Source organism: Felis catus, chromosome A2 (genome assembly GCF_018350175.1).
Source record: "Felis catus isolate Fca126 chromosome A2, F.catus_Fca126_mat1.0, whole genome shotgun sequence".
Classification (NCBI taxonomy): Eukaryota; Metazoa; Chordata; class Mammalia; order Carnivora; family Felidae; genus Felis; species Felis catus.
The window spans coordinates 23,941,462-23,957,940 of NC_058369.1; the positions used below are offsets into that span (position 1 = coordinate 23,941,462).

Consider the following 16,479-nt stretch of genomic DNA (forward strand, 5'->3'; position numbering starts at 1 on the left):
CTGGCCTCTGGCCACTACCCTCAATGAGGACCTAATTGTAGGGATGGTTAGCAATTCCTACATGAAGGCTCTGCAGGACACTGACTAATTCTATCTGAGAGCAGGTACCCAAGGCTCAGGTGTGTGCAGCATGGACAGAGGTGGGAGGACAGGAGGGCAAGAATGCTGTTTTTATTTTGAGCTAACTCTACCTTATGGCTTTTTTGTCTGTAAGAAGAGGGAAGAGGGGAGATGTTTGGAGACAAGAAATCTCAAAATCAAGGTAGCAAGGGTTATAGCCTCTGTGAAGCAGAGTACAGGTGCAGTCAACATGGGTGGGACCACTAAGATCATTTCATTAAATCCTAAAATATAATCTGTATATCTGTCCCATATATACAGCCTGAAAAGAAGGCCGCATCTAGTTCTGGGTTCTTTAGTGACCAAGTTATTTGATAGCTTATGAGAAAATGACAAGTGTCTAAAGTAAAATTCTACGAGAATTTTCAGCAGAAAATTGAAGTGGACATTCAGTGTTCTGAATTGTGTCCAGTCGTATGAACTCAAGTCTTGGCTGAGAGCTAACATGTACCAGGACCACACAGTATCCAGGGGCAACAGAGAAAGAACCACAGTTCACTATTTATATTTGCAGACAAATTTTGGAAATTGCTAAGTGGAGTGAGCAATATTTAGGATTAAGGCAACCAATTTTCAGGGAAGAGATTAACAGAGTGGACACCCTAAAGTTAAGGATGCAAAATGGAAAAACCAGCTTCTGCCACAGTAAGATCACTATCTTAAAGTGTGCCCAGAGTCCTGGCAGATCTGGTAGCAGCCCCTGGCCCACTGAAGCATCCTATGCTTTGCTCTGGAAACCAGAGCCTTGCCCCTGCCTTGCCCCAGGTCCTTGCATGTGCAGAGATCCATAAGTGAGTAAGCAAGGGAATGTGGGTCCTGGCAGTGCCCTGCTAAGGGCCCTCTGTAACCCAGAACAATTCCCCTCCCTCTCTGTACCATGCTCTCCACTGCTTGAGGGTCTCACTGTGGTAATTCTGTGGCAGCGGGAGAGTTGTAGAAAGCTAGGGTAATTCCCTGGCACAGGGACAGCAAGAATAAAGAGTAAAGGGGAACAGGTGAAAGGGGAGGAAATGAAAAGATAAAGGCACACAACAGAAGAATGGAAATAAAGACAATGGGGGCCGGGGGGAATGGAAACAGAGCTGATGAAATGACATTTTATTTCAAGTTTGGAAATTAAATTTGAAAAGGATAAAATTTACCGTAATTCAGTGGGAAAAAGGAACAAGAGCACATTTGTACTCTAGAAAAAGCTGATGTTATAGGCATGCAACCGTATTTAATATATGTGGTTGCATAAATACACCCATACTGACAGCCAAAGAGGTTTGCCACCAATGTACAGCAGTCAGAGACTCAGGACCTCATTGTAGGCCTGCTGATTGTCAGGTGTGTGACTCTAAATAATTAACAACATCCCTGAGCTCCAGCTTCTTTACATGTACAATGGGGATACTTTCATCTGCACTTCCCATTTTCCAAAGGTACCAAGGGAATAATTCCTTCAACAGACATTTATTGAGTGCCTACTATGGGCCAGGCAGGTGTGAATATGCTTTGCAATACATAACAAAGAGTATGAATGGAACGTGCAATTCAACCACATTTTTCCATAATAATTTAAGAAGTATTATGTTTCCATGCTCTTGAACTCTGTAGCTTTCCTTTTAGAAGTAGGATTTCCATAAGTAAAATGTGAAATTTAAATTTTAAATTGGTCTTCAAAGTAGTCAAAAGTCCTTGAGCTTCCCAACTCCTGTGTGTGAGGGAGAGAGAAGAAAGGCAAGTTCTGGGCTTGGAAAGTGGCCATATATTCTGAGGTTTCCAGACTAGAAATGTTTAAGATTTTACTGTTTAGGCTCCTACAAATGAGAATCAGAGTGAGACTCTTTAACAAATGGAAGCATATTTTGCACACACAAAAAAATAGTGTGATCTAGGTCCTTAAAGATCCAATGCCCAACCTAAGAGCCAGGCACAGGAATGTGAGTTCTGGATGCCAAAGGGCAGCCTGAACAAGGCCTGGCATTTTGAGGTGGCTGGAGTGTGGAGTTCACTCTGATGATTTTCTGCATACCTGGAAGCCACTAGAAGGAGATTAATAAAATACGACTTTTTTGTAGGACAATAAAAATCATACGATGTTTAGAAAAGTAGTAAAAAGACTTGACATAATTGACATGGCAAAGAAAGACAGTACTTATAGAAAATAACAGATACTGATGACAGGTACATAGGGCATTTAGGAGAAGTTGAGTTTCCACTTAGCTTTTCTAAAATCAGTCTTGGTAACCCCACTAAAAATAAAATCACAAATGTGGTTCCAGTCTGTCCCATCTATTCTTTGGTCCTTGTTGTTTCTCAAAGCTTATCAGTAGCTTATTGTACCCCCTTGTGCCCACTTCTTGGTTTGAAAAACTTCCTAAGGCATTATTACTGAAAAGTGTCTGAATGATCTACTTGGATATTTTCAGTGGCTATGGCCATCATGGGGACAGGCCACCAGTTACCACCTACTCCTTTCTTGGGTAGGGGTCTAGGCTATTTATTGCACTGGTACACCCTACTGACTTATGTGATCTCCAAATTGTCCCTTCCCCTCATAACACTCATTTTCAATTCCTGAAGGGCTGTGTATTTATGATTATCCTTGTTTTCCTGGATCCTGACCCTTATAATGATTCCTTTAGTTCAGATCCACTGGGTTATTGGTGGGATAACTCATTCTCAGACATTATAGTCTTTATAAAGGTATCCCAAGAAATGAATGAAAGAGGCACTCTCATTTTCTGGTATGCAGAGCACAGCAGAAATTGCCTCAAAACTCCACCTTCTGATGAAAAACCCTGCTGGAAACTGGATCACTTATGTTTTAAACCGGGTAGTCTGTTTCTTCACCTGATACTCTGAGAACAGTATTTTTCAGAGCACAGATGTTACTAGAAAAGAAAAGAAAAAAAAATTCTATGATCAAATAAGTCTGGGAAATGCTGGATTAAATAAAATTGGAGAGCTTTCTTTCTTATATGACTTTGTAGATCCTTTGATCTGCTAATTGCACCAAGACTCTCTAAAATTGAGTTATAATATGCAGCATTTTCCCAAAATTCTTTGCTCACTGAATCTTTGTTTCAAGACTTTCCTCCTGGGACTAATGTTCCAAAGGTTACTTTGGGAAATGCTCGTCTAGACTTATAACCCTTGGATTCAGTTTCTCCTGAGGAGAAAGCAAAATCATTGTGAAGGAGAAAGGAATGGGGAAGAAATGGAAAAAGAATCTAATTCTGCAAGTACCGAGCAATACTTAAATTGAATTTCCTAAGGAAAAATGAATTTCTCTGGAAAAGTAGCAAAGTGACTGGTTTTCTTATATTTCTCTATTTTCATGTGTTTTGATCTTTTTATAAAGCTCAAGAGACAATGGCAACATTTTGTAGCCTCTCTTACAGAAGACACTGTTGGTCAATTCTCAGGCCACAGGAAACTCATGGCTGGAATATTCGCAGGAACAGAATCAGGAATTGCTTGGAAGAGACCTCTCCCCTTTAAGCCGGTTCAGTTAACATGGGTACATTATGGACATTTAGTTTAAATTTTATCCAAATCAATCATTGTTCACTTTCTCCCGAGATATACCTCCACTCCACACATATTAGTATACATGTTTGCACAATTTTGAATAGAGTTTGTAATCATCTAGGAAAGACTTCCAAGCCTTCAGATGACTGTTACATTGTGGAACTTAGTTTACAACAACCCATATTTTGGTATATAAGCTGTTGGTGATTATAGCTGAAAGCACGGTTGTCCTAGACCTGGGACTCCTAGTCAAAAAGATCACCAGCCCAGAGGATGTTGCCATCTCCATCATTGGAGTCAACCTACTCATGCCAGGTCTTCTTAGTCAACTCTCTTTTCTAATTGAAAGAGTGTATCAAGGAAGCCTTATACTTTTGCTGACTCCAATTTAAAACCACAAAGTTATCCTTCTGGTCAAGGGTGTCACTTTCAAGGTGAACTTCACTGAAGAGTTAATTCCTAAGTCATGGGCCCTTAGTTAAATCATAACTACCTTTTAAATGGCAGGTTCTGATTGATATGATCCAGAAAAAAACTGAAAGAGACATCTGATAACCTAGATTTTTGTCTTCAGACTAGACAGCAAACTCCCTGAAGGCAGGGGTTCTGTCTTGTCCCTCATGTTCTTTCCCAAAGCCAGTGTAGAGGCTGGCATGGAATATGTGTTCCAAGTATTAGCTGAGCAAGCAAATAATCAGAAGCAGGGCCCAACCTAGTCAGTCCACTACCTCCACCCCCCAGTGAGGGCTTGGGTTTCTCATTTGTAGAAGAGGTTATCTGCCTCTATGTCCATGGGTCACTTAGAGTGGTCACTGAGATGAAGGATGTGAGAGTGGAAGACCATCACCATCTTCCTAACAGTATGATGACAAAGCTCCTGATGACACATCTTAGCCAGACACACCTTGAGGGATGCTAACTCTTCTGGAAAGGGCATTGCCCCAGAGCAATGACTTCTGTCCTATGACAACCTCTACTGTTTGTTGGTGGACAAACATAACAGGGTCAACCAAGCTGGTGAGACCTCTATTTTGTGATTAAAGATCTCTGGAAAAACAGCAAGAGACTGGCTTTTGTGAGAAATATCATTGACAAAGGCGATAAATTTGATCTGGTATCTGGTTTCTAGCAGGACATATTAGCATACGTGTCTCTGTGATGAAACAAGCCTGTTTGTTACCTCAGCAGGTCTTTGTGTGACTCACTCCCCTAATTTGGCTCCAAATCCTTCTTTCTGCCTTATGGTGCTCTCTTTTCCTCTCTCTAGGGGAAAGCCCAGGGCGGCCTTCTAGCACCAATGAAACCTCACACTTACCCCTTCTGGGAGCAGGTCAAGGAGCAAAGGGCAGTATGGAAAAAGGCAGGGACCAAGAATAAGAATGAAGATGTTTAATTAGTAGGATGTCAGGTATACTAGGTTGGGTGACTGTGGTAGGGATGGCAAGGGATGAGAATTGAAAAAATAAAGCTAAATCAAAGCAAAACCACAGGCATACAAGATAATGACATGAAATTTATCTCTCTCTGTATACTTTGCTGATTGCCCAATTAAGAACCATTTTTGAGAGCTAATAACAGGAACTGGTGCCTTTCTGCACTTGGCTTCAGAAATCTAGATGTCCTATAAGAACATCTGCAGTGTTGAGGACTCTGAGGGCAAATGCTTCTGGGTAAAAGGGTAGGGCCAAGCTGGGCTGGGGGCAGAGGGCCTCCTGGTTGGAGCTACTTCACTGCACAGCTCCAGGGAGCTCTTCTTATGTAGCATGCCATATAAATGGCTCTGCCGGAGTTGTACTCCTGGTAAAACATCTTGGAGACTTAGCAATCTTAACTTCTCCTTTGGGATGCTAGTGACATGAGATGAAAAGGAAACAGAGCCGTCCGGAAAAAAAAAAAAGTTGTAGAGGCATAATAAGCACCTCCTCCTCCAACAAACAGTTAAACGCTCTTCACACAGGTAATTCTAATAAGCCCTCCCCCTTCACATATCCAGAAACATATAACAAAGGCATTCATACTTATCCAGATGATTCTATTCCATTACCTATGGCCCCATCGCTCTTGAAATTTATTGTGTAAGTTATACTAGGATTACACACACAAGAAGCTCAGAGTACCATAAAGGAGAAAATACTATTAATATTGATTATATAACCTGCTAGTTTGCATCTAATTTCATAATGTCTATGAAATTCACCTTCAGGAGTTTTAATCCTAAACACTGTAAATAGTTTTTATATTTGCTGGGTGAATGCAAATATCATGGAAGACCACAGGAGATTTTTGTTTTTGTCAATCCTTCTTTTAACTTGCTTTGCTTAGTCAAGGGAGAAGATAGGGTCCAAATCAAATAAACCAGACCCTTTGACTTCACCAGCTAAAATGCAAGCAAAACTGATTTCTCTTCATGTTGTTTTACCCCACAGTTAATTTGTATCACTAAGGAATTTTCTAGGAAAGTACTCAGCAAACTCAAGGCTTCTCTGGTTGCCAAGCTCATGGAAACGAAGTGCTTTCTCTTAAAACTCTGAAAGAGACATTCCAAAGTAACCCACCATTAGATACTGAGCCAGCAATAGACTTCATATCTATGAAAATAGAAAGGAGGGGAGGAAAGAAAATGCATAACATAAACAAGAACAGACAAAACCTTAAAGAGGAAGGAGAAAGGAAAACATTTAGACTCCTTGAGTGATGGAAATAAATACCAAAGCTATTAGTTTCAGTTCAAAGGACATATCACTTTATGCTGTTTATTATTTCTTGAGGATTATTTATTTTATCTTAAAATATCCAAAGGGTAAAAGGGGTCCTGGAGGTAAGCGGCAGTGAAACTGACCTGGTCGGGAGAGGGCCTGTGATTGGAATGTTGTGGCCTCCCAGGAGATCGGTGGTGGTGGTGGTGGTGGTGGTGGTGGTAATGGTGGTGGTCCTCATCATAGTTGTCTGCCATCAGCTTCATTCTGTTCTGGGTCTGCACAGAACAAAAACAAGAGAAGATTCCATCAGGAGCTGGAAGACCAGCCAAAAAGACACAGGGCAAAATTACAGCACCTATAGGGCTCCTTTTGTTCCTGATCCAGAAGTTTTCATTTTTAGTCAAATTGAAACTTAATAAAGAATGCACCATGTCATTTGGTAAAAGAGCTTGGACCTACATTAGATGTAAGTGCACTTCCCCCTATGTGATTTAAAAGGGGGAAAAAAGCGGATATATACCTGAAGGTGCTTTGTTTTACATTATCAAGCGATCAGACAGGTCCAGAGTAAGCTTACAATCACAAACTGCCAACAATCACATCCTACATCCTAGAGCAAGCAAGAGAAGGAAGCCCTGGATGAAAAGATGGGAAAGGGCTGGGCAAAGACACAGAACTACAGACATGTGATGGTCTTACAAGACAAGGCAGAGGAATCCACTCAAAAGCTGCCAAATGCAAAAATAGTGATGCAGATGCTATGATGGCTTCTAGGGAAAGCTCTCTATGGACAATTTAATTGATAGTGCTTTTTGGGGAAATTGAGCAAAAGGAGCAAAGTTGATGTAGAAGAGCTGACCACTGCAATTTATGCCCCACTATGTTTGTCACATGAGGCACCCAGGTGTCATGGTTTCAATTCCCAGGACATACAATTGTACCGTTTTATTATGTAGGGCAAGAAACAGACCAGCAATGAATTGACCTAACAGGGTATAGAACCTAGAAAAATGCCTAAAGACCATGGAAAAAGGCAGATAAAAATATCCAGCCCAGAAAGCCAGGAAATGTAGAGACTACACGTGTGTATTTGGAGATATGACTGTCTGTATTCAAGCCCCACTCTATGTCTTTGCTGGTTATGTGGTCTTTTGAGAGTTAACTATTTGTAAGCTTCAATTTCCTCAACTCTAAATTGGAGTAATGGTGTCTCCCTCCATGAGGTCACTGTGAGGAGCAAGGGATACAATGGGCTTCAAGTGTCAGTTCGTGGTCCATAATAGGCTTACAGTAAAAAATCAAATGCCATTATTACTAATATTTTTGCCATTGTTGACAGTAAGAAACCTCTCCTTCTTATACATGGTATGTCCTCAGCCTGTGGTACCTCCCCCAGCCACCTTCCCTCACCTCTTCCTTCTGTGTCTGGCTAATTCACAATTTTTTCTCTAGGAGCCTTTTCCTGACTCCATCCCTGATGCCAGGACATGTGCGTCTCCTGCTTATCATCACTCTGTAACCTCAGATCTTCCTGTCCAGCTGTCAGTAGACTTGAGGCTGTTTCTTTCCCCTGTCTCTCCCCAGAATCTAGCACCGGGCCTAGTAGATGTAAATACACTGTGCTGCCACGAGGGACTGAAAGAAAGAAGAGCCAGGATTTTGAGGGATGCTGCCATCCTAGAGGTGACTGCACACTTGTTTTTAGCCAGGGAAGGTCACTGAGAGTTGAGGACATCTCAGGAGTTGCCATAACAATCCCACTGGTGGCTTGAGATGATAGCGAAACATCAGCACTTCAGGAGAGCTGGAAATCAAAGGCAGAGCCTCCAACTGGCTGGAATTTTATTAGGTAATATAAATAATAGTTTGATAACAATTCTGGACCTAACATAGTGTATTCTTGTAGCATGTTTCATGTACAATCTAACTAATCCTCAAAACTTTCCTGGGAGGAATTATTACTGTCCTCACTTGCAGCTAGAAAATCAAGACAGAGATTTCAGCCCCCAGAGTCTCATTTTTACATAGAACATAGAGATTTCCTGGGTCTTCCAATTCTCAATATCTAGCCTTTGCTCTTTGCCATGCTACTAGCAGAAAAGACAAACAGCTAATCAAACAGAAACAGCTTTCCCATAGATGCTTTGCTTCTGTTAAGTTTTGGAAACACTTCATATCCCAGTTCTATCTGCCAGTGGATATCTCATGATTTACTCACCCCATTGTGAAAAATGTGTATGATATCTGAAAGTCCTCACAGTGGGTGTAACAAAATGCATGTGTATGGTTAAAAACAATAAAAATAGAGGGAAAAGTCCACCTAACAATTAAATAAAAAATCCCAGGCAATCTTTGGCAGCTGATAGCAATTTCACCCTTCTCCTGTCCACTTAAAGTGTCAGAAGACCCAATGGGCAAGTTACAGCTTGTGAGAAAGAGCAGGTCAGTGGAGCTGTTGCCGACCAAGTACGGAGAGTCCCCTCATTCGGCCTGCCCTCCTACAAGTGATTCTCAAATACAGTGTTCACGCCTGAAATTCACTCCAATATTGTTAGGAACCTGTACTTTTGAACTCATGAACTAATAAATCTGAAATTGTTTCTTCTAACAGAATTCTGAGAGCCTGAAGGGAGCTGTAAGACCTGCCACGGTCAAGAAGGAAGGGGCTCACCCAAGAATGAGCGATGAAGCCTAAATGAACAAATAATAACTCTGCTATTGTAAACATCATAATGTCCTTATCCTTTGGGGAAGCTCCTGTGATTTTATGAGATTATTTTCTTACTAGCAACAAGCCTAAAGTTTCCTACCTTTGAACTGTATCCCATAAAAGAATGTACAAGCTAAACAAGATGCTATATGCAGTCCTAAATGTGTCTGCTGAAATGAGGTGTTGGAGAATAGGCATGTCATGGGATAAAGACTGTAAATGAATGATGTCATCTTTCCAATTTGGTGCTGAAATATAAATAAACCATGTTGTTCATGTGAATACCAGATCTGGGGGAAATGTACACAGAGCAATTGTGAGCGGAAGAGGCTTCTTTTGATTAGTCTGGAATGGAAGAGAAGAGTGTGAACCAGAGATGAATAATGAGAATTTGGCTTGATACTCTAGGCCATTTTTATTTATCTTGCTTGTAACATATCCCCTAAACTGTGACCGATTTCTTACAGGCTGGATGTTAGTTTTCCCGTCTATAAAAAAAGTTTGACCAATTCTACTCACTTAATTGTCAAACTGAAAATGGATCTCTTTTATTATTTTTTTATGTTCATTTATTTATTTTTGAGAGAGACAGAGACAGTGTGAATGAGGGAGGGGCAGAGAGAGAGGGGGAGAGAGAATCCCAAGTAGGCTCCATGCTGCCAGCACAGAGCCCAATGTGGGGCTCAAACTCATGAAACTGTGAGATTGTGACCTGAGCCCAAACCAAGAGTCGGATGCTTAACTCCCTGAGCCACCCAGGTGCCCCTCTTTTGATTTTTTTAAAAAAACCTATATTACCTATCCTCATCTTCGCCCAATTATATTGGCTTCCTAACATACCAAGAATGGTCTAGAAGGGTGAAAAGACATGAATAAATCTCCCTTGAAGATCGATGGAAGAAAAACTATAGAAAATTGTAACAAAGATAGCATGTGTTCAAAGAACTCTAGACACGCTTACCAGGTGACTCCATGTGCAATGGTTCATATCCCTGCAGTCGACAGATACACAAGGTGCCCACCACAAAGCCTTAAATAGCAGTTCTTCTGGGCAGTCATAACTGGAATCTCAGGAAAATCAATACAGAGTTAGAGAGAGGGAGAACTTTCCACAGCACCGCACTTGGGAACTCGTGGACTCATTTAGCAATGCACCGAGGCCCATTTTTATTTCCTTTTCAGTGTCTACCAAACTGCTGACCTGACACGTTTGCCTTTGGCTAACTGTGTTATATTCATTTTACTATATTATGTCATGACTGCTGAGACAGATCTAATCAGATTTTATTTTCCACTTCCTCTTTCTTCCAGGCGCCACCTTATTTCTCTAGGGCGAAAGACTCCTCTAACAGCTCTCCCGCTGCACTCCTGCCTCCCACTGAACACAATCCATAGCTGGAGTGACATCAGATCCCTGTTAGTCCCTGGCTTCAAGCTCCTCAGAGACTCCCCACTGCCCTCAGGAAAAGAGCCCCAGCTCCTCCACAGCTTACAAAGCTCTTGGGGGGTAACTGCTTGCTGTTCATTTCCAACCTCACCTCTTGGGCTCCGTATCCCCAGCCCTGGGATGTGCCATTCACAGTTCCAGTCATGCTCTTCATTCTCCCTCCCTTCACCTGAGTTATACCCGTTAATTCTTCTGGCCTTAGCTTTAACACCATCACCTCCAGGAACGCCTCCCCCGAGCCTGCCACAGAAGGGATTCGGTTCTCTTCCACTGCCTTCCCCGGGATCATGTAGCCACCTCCAAGCTCCTTTCCATTATAGCACTTATCCCAATGAATGGTAAATAATCATGTGCCATCTTGGCTTTCTCCACCACTAGGTTAAAATTCTCTTGAGGAAAGCACTACATCTGAATCCTTGTACTTACCACCTGGCACAGAGTTTGGTGCATATGCAGTAAATAAATGTGTGTCAGATAAATGTATGGATGTATGAAGGAATGAATAAAATGGGTGTAGACGATTCTGGAACAGATGAAAGGGAAAAGTGTACACTTAGCTTCTACGATGAGCCAGCTGAGTATATAAATCTTCATGTGATAGTTTAACTCTTCCTATTGTGTATTTGTTTTTGGTTGCTGTTCTTGGGAATGGGAGCACAAGTTAGTATAGTTTTGGAGCTGTTGGAAAAGCTGAATTGGTTTTCTTCAAGATATATTCCATTCTTTAGTAAAATGGACCCAGTGAAATACTCCGTGTCCCTGGTTAACTTACCTCATTAAGAATAAAGGATTGGGGGTGTTATGGGATTCATTTCCTTACTATCCCCTAGCCTTTAGAAGAGCAGGAGTCTTTAGAATACTTTTGTTAGTACCAAAAGTCAACCATGGAAAACTGAAACTTTATCCATTAACTAAAATCCCTGATGAACACCATCTGTGAAAAGGTGCCATATACTCCATCTCTTTGACATTTCTGAAGAGTTTATCCAAGGAGCTCTTGAAACAAAATGAAAATCCTTGATTGACTAGTAATAGACTCAATAGCTTAATGGCAATATGTAGCTATAAAAGTGTAATATTAAAACTGCCTTTAAAAATATTTTAGCAAGGTGGCAATAATGAACTATGCTTTGATCAGTCATCTGGATCAAGTTAACAATAAAACCTTCATGAATATGGTTTAAATAAGAAAAAAATATAATAAGATTTGTTGCTATGGGATATGGAGATAATACCATACAATAGCAATTACACTTTCTTCTATCAGGTTTTGTTTTCTCCCTCTTTCCTGCCAGGGAAATCTGAAATAGTCCAGAACTCTTCTACTGGTCTTGTTTCTGCCAAATCAGAGCAAGGTCAACAGTTCTTGTCTCAGAGCAAAAGATGGAGAGACCAGACAACAACTGGACAGTGAGGAGGCAAGGGATTTCCTGTACATCCACCAGGCCCACATGGCAATGAATCATAATTGAGTGGCGTCTGGGTTCCAATGGTTGGGTCACTCTTGGAGGACAAAACGAAGCAGCAGGATGAAGAAGCTATTAGGGGAGTGTGCCGCATCATGGAACTTTATGGGATTAAGTAAGAATCAATGATGGAAAGGCTTCCACTGTGGACATTGCACAGAAATTCATTCAACACTTACCAAAATTCTGTAACCATAAAGAACAATGATGTGCCAGGCTAAGTGTTTGGTTAGTATACTTGCATTGACTCCTTGCTTTTGAGATAGCTATTCTTATGAGCCTTCTTTTACAGTTGAGAAACCCAAACCCATCATTGCTCAGCTCCACTCACTGGAGGAACAGGACTGAAACCCAGGTTTCTGACTCCCAAGTCCTATTGTAGTGAGGTGAAGGGTAGGTCCCAGGCCAGAGACTGGGGACAGACAAAGCAAAGATAAATAAGACATGAGGAATTAGAGGACTATGTCACAAGATGGGAAGGAAAAAAAGAGGGAAGGGATTGGTTTACACAAATGCCCAAAGACTGGAAAAATCCCCTCCAGCTGAGGGCAGGGGCATCAAATAAGGCCCCATGGGTCAGATGCCCTTGAACTAAGACTTGAAAGTTGGCAGGGACATGAGTATGAAGAAGAGCAGGCTGGGGAGATTCCATGGTAAACTCACCTTGAGAGGAAAAACAGATCAATAGGGGGACTGGAATCCAAAATATGAGGGGTGTGTGTGTGTGTGTGTGTGTGTGTGTGTGTGTGTGTTGCTTTCTTCATTCCCATATTGGATGTGGGGAGAGTAGGAAACATTTGAGATGATAATTAACTATCTTATTTCTCAAAAGACCTTATGAACGTGGGACATTTGGGAAGGTATTTAAGACAGAGCAATCGTCATATGCTCACACGTGTCAAACCATGGCATCTCTGAGAAAATGAGCCAGGCTCTGGACATCTATGTATTTACAACTGTCTATACATCTACTGCTACAACATCAGTCCTGCTTTGAAAACTGGTCTCATATCCTCCAATTCATTCAGCTGATCAGTCCTTTCTGACTTCCCACTGTGTTAGAAGCCCTCCCTCAGTCTTTATTTATAAATGGAAAATTAGTAGGTCACCATGGAGAGTTTAGAAGCTATTTTTGCTACCTATTCATTAAATGCCGTTATTTTATTTTTATTTTTAATTATTATAGAGAATGTCATATCCTCTTGTCTACCCTGGAAGTCACTTGCAGCTTGAATGGACCTGCAGTCCTGGATGTGCTGCTATCTTCCCATCTCAAATCCATGTACCTCTCTGCCTGAAGTCTTCCTCTAGCCACAGGTGCAGTTTGGCCAGGGAACAGGGCAGGCCAAAGTGTGGGGAGTTCACGTCCTTAGAACAATGCTCGATCTATGAGGGAGGGAGGGAGGGAGGTGATGGATAAATAACCAATGTCCCAGTCCTTTTGTGGGACCATCCTATGGTATGTTTCAGAATCTCTCAAAAGATCCTAGCAGACTGTTGCCCTGGCTGATTTTAGCAGGTAAGCACACAATAATTCACCTTTATTGGCATTTTCACATTCTGTTTCACTTCTCAATTTTCTCATCATGCTTCTTGGGATCACCTCCCAAATAAACTACCTGCACCAAATCTTTGTCTCTGGGTATGTTTTTGTGAGAACCCCAGCTAATGATTAACAAGCCTATGTCTAACTTTTGCACAGGACTAACATTTCTGTGACTACCAGGCCTTTCCATGGACAGCTTTTGAGATTTCTCATCACCTGGGAACATAGATCTCTCATCTTTTCTAGGGGAGTAACATAGGCCTGGCACTAGTTCTGTTTCTGCCAAATATTTAATATGAGACTTAGGCTGAATTACTTTTCTATGAGCCTCAGTTCCTGTATCTATAAAATGGGCAAGAGAAGAAAGAATGTCTTTAGCATGAACCAAACTCCACATAGATAAGATGCTGGTCTATTGTTCTTATTCCTTGTTGTACATTTTGCACAGTTTTTCCTTCTCTTTTCCTTCTAAAATCAAGGGAGAGAAATTATTCTGGTAGACTACTTCCTGCTGCCACCTTAGGAACCTGAAGAGTTCCCAGAAAGGTTGTAGACAACGACTGAAGGGAAAGCATGCTTGCCTCTGTTCTACTACCAGCCAGTGCAGCCCATGGGGGGAGAATTATCTACAGAGAAAGAGTTCTATGTGCTCTGCCAGTAATGGGGAGGTTAGGATTCCTCACAGTGGCAGAAAAAAGGCCAGCATTATGAGATGGAGTCACTTATAAATATCAGTGATGACAACCAATGCTTCCCCAGGCCTGTTGTGTGCCAAGCATAGCAACTTTGCTGTTGTCATCTAATTTAGTCCATTACACCAACAGCGATGTAGGTTGAAGGTGAGGGGCATATTGAGGATCTTTTTTTTTTTTTTTTGAGAGAGAGAGAGAGAGAGAGAGAGAGAGAATGAGCGGGGGAGAGGGGCAGAGGGAGAATCAAGCAGGCTCCACACGCGGCGTGGAGCCCAATGCCAGGCTTGATCCCATGATCATGAGATCGTGACCAGAGTCAAAGTCAAGAGTCAGAAGCTTAACGGAATGTGAGCCACTCAGGCACCCCTTAAAAACTTTAATAGCTGCTATAACAGGGGCAGAAACCAAAAGAACCAAGAGTGACTCAAATGCAAATGACCTTGTTGTCAGTCCTGGTAGAGGCTGTTAGTATCCCCACTTTACAGATGAAGAAACTGAGGTTTAGGAAGACTAGGAAGTTTACCCAAGATCACACAACTGGTAGATTTGGAACTCTAATTCCAGAGCCTTCTATGTAACCACTGTACCCTACTGCTCAGATCCATAAGGACTGACACCTGCATTAAAAAAAAAAAAAAAGATTGATCTGGGAATGGGCTCCAACTCTCTGCACAATGACTCTAGAGCTGAGAAGAGAAGCAGTTCACTTTATTGATTTTAATGTTCTCTGAAAACAATGAGACTCAGACATACTCTAAAATCTTGATTGAGTCTCAAAGGAGTCCATGTTGCTGACCGACCCTAATATAAATTCAAAAGTCATTACTCACAATCCATACTAACTTTTAATGCTTCAACCAAGATGGTTTTGCAGCTAGGCTAGGATATTAGCAACTGCAGACAACCAAGGAATTTCTAACATCCTGAGCACTGTTGGAGGTGGTGGGGTCCGGGGGGTGGGCGGGAGGGAAAAACTCTAGAAGTTTCTACCACAAAGTTACTTAGTTAAGCACAGGTCTGTTTAATTAAGTAGTGGGCAGCACATGCTATACTTAGCTTTTAAACACTTGTAAAGTCCTCTTCATTCATTTATCTTACTTGTCACTGACAAGCTCTTCAAGGACTGTAACAGTATGCAGAGCATGAAGAGCCTGGGTAAACAACACATATTTTATGTGGAGTCTAAACTATTTCAACTCAGAGAGTCAATAGAGGGTCTCTGGAAAAAAAAAAACAAAAAAACAAAAAAACAAAAAAAAATAGGCTGTCCTTCTAACTAAGGATGCATTCTCTGCATGGTCTATTATGAGTTTCTTCAGAAAGTGAGTTTCAAAAATCAAATCCCAATTTTTTAGCTAAAAAGAAAAAGGGGGGTGGAAAGAAAAGAAGGAAGGGAGGAGGGAAGGATGAAGGAAAAGAAAGAGAAAACAGATGAAAAAGGAAAAGAAAAAAGGAAGAAAGAAACAGAGGAGGCTATTTGCAGGCACTGGGATTCAGACTCTGTAATTGTGTTGACAGGGAGGTTAAGGTCTTCATTCAATTCACACAGTCAACAAATATTTATTATCACTGGCCTAGGCAGAACTGGCATTACCACATCATCTCATCAACTAATGAATTAAAAACACACACAAAAAAACCCACCCCAGTGTCTAGCCTAACATAATTAGCCAATAGATTGTAAAATGCCAGTGAGTGACAATTCCAAGGAGAACTTGAAGGACTTCAGTAGCCCAGCACACCTCAGGAAGGGACAGAGAGTCTTACAAGACGAGGGCTAAGAAGACCAGTGTCCACACACCTGGAGATATACAAGAATATTCACAGGGAGTAAATGGACTTTGTAATAGTTATGGATTTACTTAAAAATGCATTTGAATGCAACAAGCACATCAAACACAGAATTCATACAAATTATATCAGAAGACATGGAAAACGTAGTGAAGGTGGTTCTCAAAATGACTGAAGCTTGAGACACCCTCATCAAAATGAAAGAGCAGTTGGGAATGGATTCGGTTGCGGACAGCAGAGTCTGGAATCTGGAGTAGCTTGGGGAGAACGAATGCATCCCCAGGAACTGTCAGAGGACAGAAGGACATTCTCCAGGGGCTTTTGACCTCAACGCAGAACTGGGAGCAAATGAAATCTGGGACTGCTCCCAGTTCTGAAGCTGAGTGGAAGGGCATCAACCCAAGACCTCCTCTGCACCTCAGTCCCTTCAAAACAAGACAAATGACAACAAAAGGGGGAAAGAGGGAGGGTGTGAGCAACGCAAAACAT

General features: G+C 41.6%; 1 protein-coding gene across 9 annotated transcripts in view; it reads right to left on the minus strand.

The window, feature by feature from the left end:
- The window catches only part of ERC2 (ELKS/RAB6-interacting/CAST family member 2), a 923,200-nt gene that overhangs the window by 178,118 nt on the left and 728,603 nt on the right, over nt 1-16,479 (minus strand). For all 9 annotated transcript variants that reach the window (XM_045051699.1, XM_045051677.1, XM_045051694.1 and 6 more), the window contains one exon: nt 6,479-6,613. In XM_045051699.1, coding sequence (XP_044907634.1) covers nt 6,479-6,613 — 135 coding nt within the window. The remainder of the gene's footprint in view (nt 1-6,478; nt 6,614-16,479) is intronic.